The sequence below is a fragment of the Pleurodeles waltl genome, chromosome 10, assembly GCF_031143425.1.
Source record: "Pleurodeles waltl isolate 20211129_DDA chromosome 10, aPleWal1.hap1.20221129, whole genome shotgun sequence".
Classification (NCBI taxonomy): domain Eukaryota; kingdom Metazoa; phylum Chordata; class Amphibia; order Caudata; family Salamandridae; genus Pleurodeles; species Pleurodeles waltl.
In genome coordinates, this window is record NC_090449.1 from 6591670 (window position 1) to 6608813 (window position 17144).

The following is a 17144-nucleotide window of genomic DNA, read 5'->3' on the forward strand; positions in this document are numbered from 1 at the left end:
ATCAGTCGCTGTGCCAAATGCATAGGGCCTGATTGAGATCTTGACGGGCAGGTTACGTCACAACAGTGAAAAATATCCAGTCCACCAAAATATAAATCCCATAGGATATAATGGGACTTATATATCCACGGACGGGATATCTGTCACTGCTGTGAGGGAGTAACCAGTACGCCAAGATCTAACTCAGGCCCACAGTTGTGAGGGGAGCTTTAAAATAAACAAGAAACAAGAACACGACCGGCAAATCAATGAAACAAGAACACGACCGGCAAATCAATGAAACAAGAACACGACCGGCAAATCAATGAAACAAGAACACGACCGGCAAATCAATGAAACAAGAACACGACCGGCAAATCAATGAAACAAGAACACGACCGTCAAATCAGTGAAACAAGAACACGACCGTCAAATCAATGAAACAAGAACACGACCGTCAAATCAATGAAACAAGAACACGACCGTCAAATCAATGAAACAAGAACACGACCGTCAAATCAATGAAACAAGAACACGACCGTCAAATCAATGAAACAAGAACACGACCGTCAAATCAATGAAACAAGAACACGACCGTCAAATCAATGAAACAAAAACACGACCGTCAAATCAATGAAACAAAAACACGACCGTCAAATCAATGAAACAAGAACACGACCGTCAAATCAGTGAAACAAAAACATGACCGTCAAATCAATGTAACAAAAACACGACCGTCAAATCAATGTAACAAAAACACGACCGTCAAATCAATGAAACAAGAACACGACCGCCAAATCAATGAAACAAGAACACGACCGCCAAATCAATGAAACAAGAACACGACTGCCAAATCAATGAAACAAGAACACGACTGCCAAATCAATGAAACAAGAACACGACTGCCAAATCAATGAAACAAGAACACGACCGGCAAATCAATGAAACAAGGATATGACAGGTAAATCAATGAAACAAGAACACGACCGGCAAATCAATGAAACAAGAACACGACCGTCAAATCAGTGAAACAAGAACACGACCGTCAAATCAATGAAACAAGAACACGACCGGCAAATCAGTGAAACAAGAACACGACCGGCAAATCAATGAAACAAGAACACGACCGACAAATCAGTGAAACAAGAACACGACCGGCAAATCAGTGAAACAAGAACACGACCGGCAAATCAGTGAAACAAGAACACGACTGGCAAATCAGTGAAACAAGAACACGACCGGCAAATCAGTGAAACAAGAACACAACCAGCAAATCAATGAAACAAGAACACGACCGACAAATCAGTGAAACAAGAACACGACCGGCAAATCAGTGAAACAAGAACACGACTAGCAAATCAATGAAACAAGAACATGACTGGCAACTCAATGAAACAAGAACATGACTGGTGAATCAATGAGTATCATAGAATCTACTGATTTATGATCAATCCGTGAGCAAGAAGAGTTAGACACTCATCAGTCAAGGAAGGAAATATGGGCCAGATGTAGCAAAGGTTTTTACCCATTCTGTGTCTATGGGAAAAAGTGTTCTTACATATGGCCCTATATTCTCAAGCAAAATGAGATCCACCATGCGATGAGTACAGAAACATGGCCAATTAACACTGGACCCCTATTTCAAACAGTGCGGAGAGACGAGCAGTACACCCAGACAAACGTCTATTAACCAAGCGCAGAAGCATCTAATCAGTGTTGAAGGACCGCCACTGACTGACAAAGCAGGTTCTAATTACAAAGCAGCTATTATTCTGGCCTTTGCGTCAATATATTAAAATCACTGTAATTTATTCATTCCACAGTTAGTAAATTTAAAAAGTGCACCTCACATTACAGTTCATTATGTGATCAGCTGTGAACATGAAGTCAATGCATAGTTTAAAAAGAATCAATAGCACATATTCTTGTTTCAACCAACTCCATTTTACTTTAAACTATCAAGGCAATACTGACATTTCTCACAATAAGCGGAGCAAGAAGCAGACGGGTAATATCCTACCTGATAAAGAGGGGACGTGGGTGTTATTTCATCAGCACAAGACGCCCCACAAGGAGCATAAAAAAACAGAAACTTGGATAACGCTGGAGAAACAACTTCAACCTAATCAGCCCTTTGAGTTTTATTTCACCTTAATTAGTATCTTGTTGTTTATTTCACTTTGATGAGTCCTTTGGTTTTCCAGCACAGGAGGTTGTTTGGAGCGGGTAATGGGGAGGGGTTGGCAGTGGGGGGATATATAACTCTCTCCTGCTAGACCTGGGCTCTGTCCAGATATCCAGCCATGGTCCAGGAACCTGCAGATCTGCAGAGGTCCGTCTCCCAAACTCAGGGAGAGTTATTTTGCGAGATATGCGTAATTAGTTGCAGTAATGAGTAATTTCTTTTCAATATTGCTATTTATTTTAATTAAAAATAAATTTTGAACAATTGTCGTGTTATGTGGATTGTGCAAAATAAAAATATGGTCAAAATTCTGATGTTTTGCTTTGGACTGCATCCAAATTTTAAAAGCTTGCTATGATGTCCAGTGTAGGTGCTGATAGATAGGAAATACTTTTACAAAATTCATGGCACTGAAAAGCAAAAATAACAAACGAAAATCCCTTCAGAAACGAGTCTCACCAACGCAGGATCATGGCATGAACACCTGCTGTCGGTCTTAAATTCAAGGACAGACATTCTAATGAGTTCTACAGCCTCATAAGATTATATTCTAGGGAGATATAATCTCAAAAGTGTAATACTCTTTGAATTGACTTTACGCCCAGTCTCAGTATGACCATCAACATCTATACATATTATATGCCAATGTGATCATACTGCGTTATGTGTTCTCTTATACACAACTATGGATTATAGATAACCGTCCTTAACGGACTACAGATATAACATTTTCAAACTTTTTTTTTAAATGTCATGAATTTATTGTACCACTTAATACACACAACAATTGCGGATATCTGCGTACTTGCACAATTTGCTCCTGATGCAAGCGAGTCCACAGTAGAATCTTGAAAGCAACTAGATCGCTCGAGGACATCGCCACAAAGACACAAGGAGCCCGCCAGGCAAGGCTGTGAAACACTAAGGAGCCCACAGATCTAGCCACGAGTCTACAGTATCAAGATTAGACTTAAGGAGTTGGTTGGCAACTCCAAAACCATCATGTACCCCTGCGGCAAAGTGGGCTCTGATGTAATCCGGCAAAAGAGGAGCACTCAGATGTACCATCTTAAAGTGTGTGGGAGAAACGCAGAAGCAGACACATGGTGTTAGAGGAGTGAGGAAACACTACACAACACATTTTCTTTTCCATCAATTTAATCCACAAACCCTTCCCATCGGCTGGAATGAAAATGCAGGAGCAGCACTGCTGCAAATAAAACAAGAAACCTGCAGCCTTGGTCCACTGTAGCCAGGTGACGGGACAGAAATGTCAGGTTGCCCCAAGGTCCGTCAGTACTGACAAGCCACTTCACAGTAGACAGCTTGCGTAGAAGAGTGTCTTCAACAATGCCTCTTTAAAAGGCAACACACATTCTGACCTAGAGAAACAAGTCCAGGACCTCTACCCTTTGCTCAAAAACTTCATGAAGGATGTAAAGCCCTCTGAAGGGACTGCAGATAGGCAATCAGGCATAAATACACCACAGGCGCCGAGAACGTGTGGGTTCTGGGAACCTGAGAAACCTTTTCACAGTCCCAGAAAGAACAGAATGAATCCATCTCTACCGTTGAGCAATGAAATTCTCAACTGAGGATTGAATAAGAACCCTGGGCGTCTCAAACAAAGAGCGATCCATATGTCCTGAGAACTGAGTCAGAAATGAGACCATCTGTTACACTACACTTGATGTCGACATGAAATCAGGCTCAAGTTGAAGACCGATACAGGCACTCAACCTTATGACTCCGAAGTCAGAATCATGTACTCAAAAAAAAAATAGGACATGCTGTCTTGGTGTGTTCTCTGTCCATGTGAGCATCAGTTCTATTATGCTGGTACTGGTAGCAGAAAACTGCTTAACCAGTCCCAAGACGCACTATCACAAATTAGCCCGCAGATTTCAAATTCTCGAAATTGTTAAACTTAAAATTAGAAACAGATAAAAAAACTTCAACAAAGAGAGATAGTTTAGATCAGGCGGTTGGATACCTTACAACTGAATGGCTTGAATGGAAAAATGGAAATGTCAGATATTTACACTGGTTCCACTGAATTTACAGGGATAAGGAGCCGAGGCAAACTCTATAATTTAATTGTTATACATTACCGGCACGTCGTTTCTGATACAATTACGACCATTTGTACATGGGGACTTTGAAGCTCGTGATGGTTGACTTTTTACAGTTTTGTCGCATGGTGGCATTGACCTGGCACAGTGCATAGCCTGTTACTAGCCACCGTTGATGTTGATATTGTGATATTTTGAGCCTTTGGTAACAATAGGTATCACTTGGTAGTGATTACTACCAGAAGCTTGGTTTTTTACTTGCACACGTGTGATAGAGTTGTATGATGGGAATCAGTTTATGCGGCAAGACACTTTCCACATAACTACCTTGTTAGATTTTTTCACATTGGCTCATGCGGTGTGCATACTGTCACCCACTACCAGGGAATTGCTAAATGGTTATTTTTCGGTTTATAGCGTCCCCGATAAAGGCTCATGCTGACCCGAAGTGCAGTGGGTTTTGGAGTTTTGATGATGGAACACATTCAAGTCATGAACGTATTGAATAAAATACCATTCAAAATAACTGATGTTTTGACAGAAGCAAACAAACTGCATAGAGCAAATTAATTTTTGAAGCATTAAAGATTTTTATGTTAAGAATTTGGTGACCAGCAGTTTATTTTGAATAAAATGGATTGAGCCTGTGGGCTAATATGCGACTGTGCATCTTGGGACTTTGTAAGCACTTTTCTTCTACCAGCATCCTCATGCCATGAAAGCAGGCGGCACCCGGCTCATGGACACAGTCGACCAACTCTGCGTAAAAAGCTGCCAGGAAATGCCTGGTGAGAAGGAGAAGCAGGTGCCCGAGACCTTGAAGGCGCACAACATGGAGCCAGAGGAGAGGGCAATGTAATCAATAAAGCACGGGTGAAAGTCCCTGTTAAAGCGGGAGCCCGCAATGCCAAACGCAGAGCCGGAACAGACTCGGGAGTCAATGTCTGCTTCTCATCCACCAAAATAGGGCACTGCAGAGGGAAGCAAATTCACCAACTCAAAGGGCTATCCCCTGAGTAGGACTGATGCTCAAAGGAAGTTGAGCCCTGAACCTGGAGTGAGAAGGCTTCTTCAGGTAAAAGACCATGTCTTTGGACCTAGAGAGAGGATGGGGCCCACAGAGGTGCCACTGCTTTCTGCAGGTTAGGTGTGAAGGTCCTGCCCAGCTTTCTACAGACAGTGAAAAGAAGGAACTGTGAACATGAATAGCCCCAGGGGAGGGTGAAGGTGCAGTGCCCACTGTTAGGTGTCATGAGAACCCTACTAAACAATAGAAAAATATCTAAAATCATTTTGTAATGGAGAGCAACTAGGTGCAGAAATAAAGGAACCGACATCAGAGCCCTAGGGTGGCACCATGTGCGGTTCAATAATGTCACAACCAGGGAGGAGCCCAGTTGGAGCTGCGGTGTCAACTGCTAGTGTTCAGGAGCTAATTCCATTTTTCAAGACAGAGTCTGGCACCGGGAAACATTTTCTAAGGTGAGGACTCTGCAGGTAGCAGTACTCATGAGCAATGAGTTATCTCTGTGCTCCCCTTCCTAACTCACGGAGGGACAGGTCGGTTGCAGAAGAAAGTATAACATAGTTAAGTTGCAAAGCTCCTCTTTAGGGTAGGTAACTTTTTTTTGCACCATCAATCTCATCTTAGATTCAAATATTGCATGTAGACTGAAAGCATTGTTCTGGTTGGTTACTAGGTATCCATGGTCTTTATCAAATCACGCTTTCTGTGGCACTGTTAAAGCATGAGGGTTGCTCATTTAATAACTAAAACACTTCTGCTAAATTAGTATCCCGCCATGTGGACAGGCCAAAACTATCAGCAGTTTGTTAACCAATTTATAATCCAGTGTACGTTGTAACAGCCACCAAAGTGCCACTTTAAACATGTATTAAAAAAATATTGGCTAACGTCCATCTACCGCCAGCAACACTGAACATGTTATATGGCCTCCCTGCGCACAGACCTATAACAAACCATCTACGCTGGGAGGAAGGCCAGTGTGTGGCGAGCCATGCTGCCTGCCCAGAGGCTTTTTTTCTGGATAGTCCCATGTTTTTCTACCGCAATAAGCTGGGCGGTCATGCGAGCCCATGAATAATTCTCCATTTCAAAGGGACTTGGCTCATTTGAACTGGGCTGGGATGTTGAGTGGGGTTACCCGAAAGTGCTCTTCTATTTTTCAGGAAGACACTACTGCTGCTCTAAAGCAGTCATACTACGATGGGAACATGAATCGTTATTCAGGGGTGGAAGTTCTTTCACCTGTACCCTAAGGAGGGATTGCCTACCAGCTCCCTTCCATCTGCCTTTATACTGTCTCCATAACTGGGGTCTTTAGACCTCAGCCAAGTCTGGGAAATGCATGGAAATTATATGCGCTGTGTTTCATTGGTAAGCGAGTTCCCTGGTTGAAGAGGAGCTGGTGGGCTGGTGGTTCCCTCTTAGCATGAAACTACCTTCTCGTATTTCCTGGAGGATGGTCTCCTCCTTTAGCAAGGGTGTTCTAATCTGGAGCCAATTAACATTCAGCCCAGGAGAAAGCTCACATTAGTGCCACGGAACGGAGCAGAGCAGCATGTCTACTCCCCCTCAAAGTTCCTGAGGTTCAAATTGACACAAACCCCTGGACTTGGAAATTGGCTGGGTCAATGGAAGAGACCGCTCTGGTTCCAGGGCCTAACCAGAATCAAAAATCTAACAAATAGGTCAGAAGAAGTTACCATTTGACTGTTCGCCGTTGCTTCCCCAGGACTTGTGCAGTTTTCTGTTCTCCTTGCTCATCCTATGCCCAGTGATAGAAGGGGCATCTGCGTGGACAGTGCCATCTCCCATTGGAATACTCTGAACGCCACTGGTGGATTTAGGAGTTACAGATCTCTCACCTTTGTGTGATATCTGAGTCTATCAAGGTGACCAGTAAAACCCCAACTACAGCAACCTCAGAAACAAACGGATTAGTAGAACTCCCTTAACTCTCCCACCACAGGAGGCCTTCTCAATGCACATTTGCCATCAGGCTCTGCCTTTTACAGCTGGTCCAGTGGTCAGAAGTACGTTTAGGGCAAACGCCTGATTGGGGGCTTTGCTGGCTAGTGGCTGCAAACCAACCTTTCATAGAGACTGGGTCATACATCTGCTGCTCGGAGCCGAGGCAGTGCAGGAAGTACAGATTTGGATTCCAATATTTAGTCAGGCTGCACAATTCTGTAGACTAATTTGGTGGTGGGCCATGACCAGAGTTATTGCTCTACATTCTTTTTCCACATTTGATAATCAATTTTATTGGGAAAAGAATAAAAACTCCTTTCTTCAGGTAAGCGAACTGCATAAGGCCTTGCCCTTTGGTCACTTTTTATGTTTAGGTTTAAAGACCAGCTCACAAGAGTAGGACCTTTCCTTGCCTTCTGTTCTGCAGCAATGCAGACTCAGTGTGAAGCTTTCAGGGGGTGCGAAGGGCTTAAGGTCGACTAACTAAATTTAACTCTCTGGGTTTACGGCATCTTACCATAGTAGCTTCGGCTGTCTGCCCTGCCCCGACCTCATCATTTGTGCACTGGATGCCTGCGGTCTCTCTCATCGCAAAACACACGTCTGTAAACAGTACAGCTAAGAGTGTGAGTAAGCAGCAGCATTTTGTCCCACGTTTAGTCTACTGTGGAGTAGCACAGGGCGAGACTTGGTTTAACCACCCCATTAGTGCCGGACACATCACCTGCAGTACACACAGCTTTACCTGGTTTGTGCTTTTCATCAACACTTTGGACTGCTCATCCATCTGCATCCGCAGGCTGTCTCTCTCTGCACGCAGCTTCTCCACGGTCTGTCGTGCTTCCGAGAACTTCTGCATCAGGAACTCCTTCTCTTCCTTCTGGATGGTCTGGAAGTGCACAAACTCATTGTAGCGCTCACGCAGCATGCGGTTACTCTGGTGCAGGGCCTCTGCCAACGACAAGGAGGGTGGTGACAGCAGGAAACATACTGTGGGCTCATAGGCGGCTCAGTCATCACTCCTAGCTTACTCTACCGATTGTACTCACATTTCCTAGAAGCTAATTCTTGCCTGATGGTTACCCTTTCCTGCACCACAGTCTCTTTCCCAACTGCTTCCTTTACTTGAAATCCTTGGTTTAATCCTCCTTTATCGATTTTGTTACTTGTGCATTACTCCGCTCTCTTCACCCTGTGTCCTCCTTTTCTTATTCCCCATATAGCCAGCTTTTTCACCCATCACAATATCAAACATTCCGGCATGTCCCATCCTCTAGGCCTCCCTTCCTCTTGATCCATACTAAACTCAGTTCACACAGGAGGAACGTGCACACGCATGCAAGAGGCATACACATGACGTCTGCAGGCAGAAGAGAAAATGTTCGTACACATGGCAAGTGCATATGTGTGCAAGAGGCATACTGAGGATATGTGGGGTCCGCCAGCGAGAACGTTTGCAGGCAGAAGGGACAGAGATCATACAGATGGAATAGGCACACGTGCAGGAGGCATACTGAGAGGATGTCTGCAGGCAGAAGGGACAGAGATCATACAGATGGAATAGGCACACGTGCAAGAGGCATACTGAGAGGATGTCTGCAGGCAGAAGGGACAGAGATCATACAGATGGAATAGGCACACGTGCAAGAGGCATACTGAGAGGATGTCTGCAGGCAGAAGGGACAGAGATCATACAGATGGAATAGGCACACGTGCAAGAGGCATACTGAGAGGATGTCTGCAGGCAGAAGGGACAGGGATCATACAGATGGAATAGGCACACGTGCAGGAGGCATACTGAGAGGATGTCTGCAGGCAGAAGGGACAGAGATCATACAGATGGAATAGGCACACGTGCAAGAGGAATACTGAGAGGATGTCTGCAGGCAGAAGGGACAGAGATCATACAGATGAAATAGGCACACGTGCAGGAGTCATACTGAGAGGATGTCTGCAGGCAGAAGGGACAGAGATCATACACATGGAATAGGCACACGTGCAAGAGGCATACTGAGAGGATGTCTGCAGGCAGAAGGGACAGAGATCATACAGATGGAATAGGCACACGTGCAAGAGGAATACTGAGAGGATGTCTGCAGGCAGAAGGGACAGAGATCATACAGATGAAATAGGCACACGTGCAGGAGTCATACTGAGAGGATGTCTGCAGGCAGAAGGGACAGAGATCATACACATGGAATAGGCACACGTGCAAGAGGCATACTGAGAGGATGTCTGCAGGCAGAAGGGACAGAGATCATACACATGGAATACGCACACAGGTGCAAGAGGAATACTGAGAGGATGTCTGCAGGCAGAAGGGACAGAGATCATACACATGGAATACGCACACAGGTGCAAGAGGCATACTGAGAACACTTGGTGCACATGTCAGCGAGGACATCTGCAGCCAGAAGAGACAAAGTTCACACAGAAGGAATGTGCACATGCGTGGAATAGAGACATACTGAGAACACACAGTGTACATGTCAGCAAGGACATCTGCAGCCAGAAGAGCAAAGTTCATACAGATGGAACATGCATATGTGTGGAACAGAGGCATACTGAGAATACGTGGTGTACATGTCAGCAAGGACATCTGCAGCCAGAAGAGAAAAGTTCATATAGACAGAACGGGCACACGTGTGCAATAGGCATACTGAGAAGACATGGTGCACGTCAGTGAGGACGTCTGCAGCCAGAAGGAACCAAGTTCAAACTATAGGAATGTGAACACGTGTGGGACAGAATCATACTGAGAATACATGGTGTGTGTGTCTATACGTGAGCAGCGATCTCTGCATCCAGAGGAACTGCAGTGCACAGTAGGAGACAGAACGAGCAATGAGGGGTGGGTGCGGTGCTAATGATGGAGGGCGCTCTTCTGAATACGGAGTGAAGAAGGTCAGGTGGCTGATAAGGTTGATGGATGGACGAGGTGACAGCATGGCCAGAGCATGAGAGGTTTAGTTCTGGCAGTAGGTGAGGGTGACATTGTTAAAGCACAGTCAGAAGAGCACGCAGGGTGCGCCGAGAATGGGGGTTCTATGTTTAATGCGTCAAGGGGTAGTCTGAAGAGAACAGGTGGGTGTCGGCAGAGAAGAGGGTCCGTTTTCATGCACTTGCAATGCTGGAATATAGGTAAGAAATGGAATGGCCCTTAGGAGGCAAGGGCTGGGCGCGGACTGTGGGGTAAGCGCCAGGGAATGATTAGAACAAAGTCATGCTGGTGTTACTCCAAAAGTGGCAGACAGCACAAACCAGGGGAAGAGTGGTTTATAAACAAGAAGCGAAGGACAGAACGATCCCGTGCATCCTTACCAAACTTTTTAGAACCATGACCCAATTTTCAGAATGACTAACCTTGGCCACCCGCCTACCTTTAATGGACATGGGGCGAGCAATACATTAATGTAACTAAAGCATGGTGTGGTAATGTAGTGGCATTTACAGAGACAAGATTTTCCATTCAAATGGCCACTGCATTTGCTGACGCACATTCCTACTGATAGAACTATACAGCGCACAAACTATAATGTCTGGAAATTGGGTTTCAGTGATTATTTCTGCATCACCAAGTAGAGCGTCTTGATTGGTTTTGATCCCATTAAAATCTCTGTTTCTGTCACACTTTAGAATGAGGAAAAGAGGTTTAACTGTTGCTTCTTAGCTACAGGATGTGCACAGCGCACTGTGCAAACATAAGACGCTACAGCCGCTCCTTCCACAGTCCCTGTAGTCGAGCAAGACTCACACAATCCTGTTTAAAAACCTCCTCTCACTGTGCAGTCAGAGAAAGAAAAGTAAACACCAACCCCCATGTTAAAATAAAAAAGCAACTATTTGTCAGAAGCCAGCTGCTGATATTTGACCTCTGTCTTTGCAGCTCAGTAAATGTGACCAGATACACACAGAATTTAAAGGCCTCCATTTACTGCTCTGACTTTCAAAGCCCACTAACAAACGGCTCGAAACACACTGTCTGGGAAACACAGATGGAGGGGCTTTGAGTGTTACACTTGAGGGGGCACGGATACAACATTTCAAGGTCTGCGAGTGTGGCACCATAAGAAAGAGGGGTGTGTGAGCAGTGAGTGTAACACTCAAGGTAGTGTGGACTTATAAACTTGCAGGCAGCAATTGTAAAAGCCACAATAATCCGGGGGCTGCAAGGGTTACACACAAGGTGGCAGAGAGCACAATAATCTGGTAATGTGAGGGTGACACTCGCTGTGTCAATGGGCACAACAATCTATCTGGGGCTGCGAGGGTTACACCCAAGGTGGCACAGGGCACCACAATAAGGAGCCCGTGGGGGTTGCACCCACAGTGGCAGAAAGCGTAACAATCTGGGGGCTCGATGGTTACACACACAGTGGTAGAGGACACAACAATCTGGGGGCTCCAAGGGCTCCACCGAGGGTGACAGAGGGCACAGCAAGCAGGGGTCTGCAAGACTTACACCCAAGGAGGCTGAGGACACAACAATCAGGGAGCTGCAAGGGTTACAGCTAAGATGGCAGAGGACCCAACAATCAGGGAGCCGCAAGGGTTACAGCCAAGATAGCAGAGGGTACTACAATCTGGGGGCTGCAAGAGTTACACCCAAGGTGGCAGAGGCCACGACGATCTGGAGCCTGCAAGGGTTATGCCTAATGTGGCAGGGGAATAACAATACAGGGGTCTGTGAGTATTTAGCTCAGAGGTGGAAGAGCTGCAGCAATCCTAGAGCTGAGTGTTAGCTATGAGGTGGCAGTAGTAGAGCAATCCTGGGGCTGCAAGTGTTACCTCGGAGGTCCTGATTCTCCACCAGGAGGCGCTGGAAGGCCTCATGGTTGACGAGCTCTGATGGAAGATGCAACATCGCCGATCTGCCCAAGGATGACGCTCCTCCAGTTATATCGAAGTCACTGCCCGGGCTCCCGCTCGGCTGCACCATCTCAGGGCTAAGTCTCTTCCTGGTAACATTCATCAAAGGTCACATCAAGTTCTGAAACAACAACAAGACAGTTTGAAGTAAGCGGAACATTGAAGCCACTTCAAGAGGCAACAGTGCTCTGAAAACAGAGAGGGAAGATCTGCAACAACAATTCAACCAAGCCCTAAACTAGGATCAATGAAACTTTGAGAACACAAAGTACTACACAACTGAGCCACAAACCGAGGGAATGTCTGCCAGGAAACAAGGTCCAACCAATCTCTGAAAAATAACTTTCAGAGATGCAGGGGCAGTCCCACCTTTAACCAGCAAAAGGTAAACATATTTCTGAAAAAGCTCCTGTACCCTGGACCGAATTGGTTTCGCACATTCACAACTGGGATGTTATTTGTGCAAATATCCTTTACTAGTGAATCCATCAAATAATCTGTAGCATGACCAGGGCCCTGTTCTTAAACACATTCCTTTCGATATTTAGGACTAACAAAGCAGTCCCCTTTCTTCCACCCCAGTGCCCAATGGCCTCGACTGACCCACAAACCAACCACCAGAAACACACACGACATCCCACAAAAAAGATGATCGAGCAGGAAACAATCTGTAAAGATTGCAAGCCAACGATGTCTCACCCTCAATTTGGAGTTTGTAGTGTCCACTGAAAGCAAGCAGAGTACACCAAGAGGCAGAATTATACATATCTGCAAGGGAGGCATCTTGCACCTATCCCCAAGAAGCCAAACTCGAATCAAATGCCCTTAAATTGACAGGAGCAATTCCACGCATTCCATAGATACAGTCAAAGCACATCCACTGGGTCACCGCCTAGCAAACTACACATACAGTCAAGCAAGTCCACTAGGTCACCACCACGCAAACTACACATACAGTCAAGCAAGTCCACTGGGTCACCACCACACATACTATAGATACAGTAAAGCACATCCACTGGATTACCACCACGCATACTATAAATGCAGTCAAGCAAGTCCACTGAGTCACCACCATACATCCGATAGATACAGTCAAGCACATTCAGTAGGTCACCACTACGCATACTACAGTCCACTGGGTCATCACCACGCATACTATAGATATAGTCAAGCACATTCACTGTGTCACCACCACGCATAATATAGATTGTCAAGCATGTCTTCTGGGTCACCACCACACATACTATGGATACAGTCAAGCATGTCCACTGGGTCACCACCACGAGTACCATAGATAGTCAAGCACGTCCACTGAGTCACCACTGAGCATACCATAGATATAGTCAAGCATGTCCACTGAGTCACCACCACACATACTATAGACACAGTCAAGCATGTCTACTGGGTCACCACCAGTCATACTATAGAGAACCACATCCACTGGGTCACCACCATGAATACTATAGATACAGTTAAGCACGTCCACTGGGTCACCAACACACGTACTATAGAGAAGCACATCCACTGGATCACCACCACACATACTACAGATACAGTCAAGCACATCCGTTGACTTGGACTCCCCATCCTGTCTTTGCCTTAGTAAAAAGGGCCAAAGGTGAAAAAAGTGAGCTTCACTGTCTGATGTCTGTGCACCAGAACAAGCAAGACTTCAATGCTCCAAGGGACATTAACTTTGCCCGGCAGAACTCATTGAAACTTTCATGTTTCTGGAGGAAGAAGGCAAGGACCTGGCCCCAGATAATTCTCTTCAGGAAACATGAAGTATACTGCGAGACTTTGTATTCAAATACAACATTCTGCAAGCAAAAACTGTAAACAAGGTCAGTGCTGAGACTAAAAAAAACGGGAAATCCGAGAGCCTTTACAACTACAGGAAGGAACCATCTTGGAAAAGCAGGTACGATCAAAGCATCATAGTGGATAACAGGTTTTGGAGTAGTACCTCAAGGTTCCCTGGATGAACGGTCCACAGCTTGTCAAGCACACTGCACACCTCTGGGCCTAGCAGAATATTTCTAGCAGGCAACTGCAGCATACTTAATGCAGGGGCACCCAACACAGGGCGGGAAGGTTAAACATCCATGCAACTCCTTAGAATAGCCAATGACTATGTAACCATAGGACTCACACGGGCTTCATGTAAACTTATCTCATGCAAATAGATTTAAAATCTAGTCTGGATTTGGTTCTCTTTGGCCTACGATGGCTACCCCCAACAGAGGCTCACACATCTAAAACTTTCGCAGTATACCAGACTGAAAAACGGGTCCAAAGGCAAGCTTACAATGTCAGGGTCCACAGACGCCAAAACCGATCACAGCGGCCACCTCTTGAGCCATTCCTCTTCCTAACCTTACCATATCCGGACCACCCACGTGAAAGCAGGAATGACCGATTATCTGAGCGGTGTCAGCTCATTTAGTAAGATATCTGTCAAACAAGAGCACCCCATGAGAATCACTGAATTTTCTTTCTCAATTTTGGCAATGAGGAAAAACATTGGTGACGTATGCAGGAGGCCTTGTGGATATCAGACACATAGCATTTACCTAACATGCAGCGACAATAGGTTAAGGGGGGCATCAAACTCCAGAAAGTGATTATTATACTAGGTAGAAAAGATAAACTATGAAGTTGTGATAAAAACCCTTTGGTACCAACGTCAATCAGTTGCTTCTTTGCCCAAATATGTTGCACACGTAGCCAGATTGTGAGCCATCAAGTAGGCGCCTCCATAAGGCACGCGTTCTTGCTCCAAATTGTTGTCCATCCTCCCTATCATCATGATAGAGAGAACGAGGAATGATAAACATTCAGGGCAGCTTTCTATTGCTCCATCTAAACAGCAAGTCAGTTCCATGTGTTACCTGTTCATTCCATTTAAACCCTAAGCAGATTCCTTCCACAGAGAATGGATCCGGGTCACTACCACTAAAACTGGAGTGTTCCTACCTTTTGAATATTGCAGGTCGAATGATTGCGAAAGACAGACCTTGTGTTAGTGCCTTATCTGAACAACGAGTCCCCACAAATGCCAGAAAATGTAATGCATCACTGAGCTGCGCTCCATAGAGGATATGACTGCCACAATGCAGTCAGGAGTCCTTACCAGACTCAAGAAATCGTGCCACCAAATGCCAGGCAGAGGGACGGAGAAGCCATATGTATCTCAACACCGCACATGTACCTTTCATCATTGAGCTGCTCCCAGGCAGTGAGATGGCGGCCTTGGCGCTAGGATCTCCTAGGGGTAAGTATCTCCTAGACAGAAGTGAAGCAGGCCCAAGAGAAAAGTTCTATCCTGTCAGGGGGCTGATGGCAGATAGGATGAGGGTGTGAACTGTTGCTGAAGGGTAACTTTCAACCACCCAACGTTCTCTCTGAGTGGGTCTTTCTTTCACCTACATGAAAAGCAGGCAAGTCCACCTAACTCTCAAAACCAAGGGGGAGCGATCAACAGGCACCAATACTAATTCTGTTGCAATGCCGTTTCCCCCAAGTCTTCAACTCCAGGCCACAAGCAGAAAATTAATATATCAAACCCTTAACATATTCACATTTGTGCCAATTAGGTAAAGGCAAGGTGCTGGAATCCACTGTGGCACCAGAACACAAAGACAAAGGCTCAACAAAAGCCAACAAGGTCCCATGTCACCCCTGCCCTCTTCATGGGTATCTTCAGCTTCAGACCCTCCGCCACCCACCCTGCCGAGAGGCTCGCCACCGCACCAGCTCTCACCTATTACTCATCTGCACAAGTGCCAAAGAATGCCCAAGCTTGACTGATGCATATTCCAGTTCAATAAACGTTTAAGACACAAAACCAACCTAATGCACGTGGTTTGGAAGTGAACAGCTGAAACAGAATATTCAGGAAATAAAGTAAGTGATGGTGAAGATGCAATAGGAGATCCCATAACACTGCAATATCAGCTGTAATCCTTGAAATACCGGAAGCGACGGAAACAAGATACCAAAAGCCATTTGTGAATCAGGGCCTGGTGATGACCACAGAAGACACTGCAATACTCACAGGGCAACTCAAACATGCCAACACTGGATAACTTAGGGTTCAGCATCGACTGCTGCATGGCAGCAGAAAAAGCAGTGTACAAGAATGGCAACTGCGCCAACAAGATCACCAAAATCTTAGGATGGGGCGGGGGAGAGATCTGCATTTAGATGTAGGAAATTAGGGCCTGATTCTAACTTTGGAGGACGGTGTTAAACCGTCCCAAAAGTGGCGGATATACCACCTACCGTATTACGAGTCCATTATATCCTATGGAACTCGTAATACGGTAGGTGGTATATCCGCCACTTTTGGGACGGTTTAACACCGTCCTCCAAAGTTAGAATCAGGCCCTTAGTCTAGTGCTTATCAGCAGCAGGACAAGCACACAGATGAATGCAGCGTCAAAAGGCGAACCAAAATTTGGCCCATATTGGAATATACAGTCTACAAGACAGATGAATACATGCTCCATATGTTGTTTGAACCCAAACCTATATTAATGACATTGTCATACATGAACCAATGATCACAGACTGGGACATTTATGATTATGCATCCTGGCTATGTTTAAGCCGAAATTTCTGTAGGCCACCTCTCTGGCTTTTCTTCAAATACACATAACATCAACTACATGTTTACAAAGAAACACTAGACATAGAAGTTAGTTGTTAACTGGTTATAAACTGCCTTGATCCTTGAAGAGGACAAAATCCAACAACTTCACTCATCATGTCAGACAAATGTTACACTCAGAGCACTGAAGAACAGTAGTATGTCCCCAATGGCCTACTCCCGTCTAAAAACACTTCAACCTGCAGACGAAGAAAGCCACAGAGTTATGCAAATGGCCTCTGCACTCACCCCCTGGCATCAAGCAATCCAGCATGACATTGCCACACAAGTTGTAAATCTAAGCAGAGGCAACCACGACACCCCGGAGCCCCACACACTGTCCTACACTGGTCACCAAATGTAAGATGTCTCTTGCAAGACACTCTGCATCAC

The 17144-nt window shown here is 45.4% G+C and overlaps 1 protein-coding gene across 6 annotated transcripts in view; it reads right to left on the bottom strand.

Annotated features, from left to right (window-relative positions):
* Positions 1-17144, bottom strand: part of IKBKG (inhibitor of nuclear factor kappa B kinase regulatory subunit gamma) — a 111655-nt gene that overhangs the window by 81000 nt on the left and 13511 nt on the right. For all 6 annotated transcript variants that reach the window (XM_069209325.1, XM_069209324.1, XM_069209322.1 and 3 more), the window contains 2 exons: positions 12020-12221; positions 7977-8182 (listed from right to left, as the gene is read on the bottom strand). In XM_069209325.1, the coding sequence (XP_069065426.1) occupies positions 7977-8182; positions 12020-12203 (390 nt within the window). In that variant the 5' untranslated portion in view covers positions 12204-12221. The remainder of the gene's footprint in view (positions 1-7976; positions 8183-12019; positions 12222-17144) is intronic.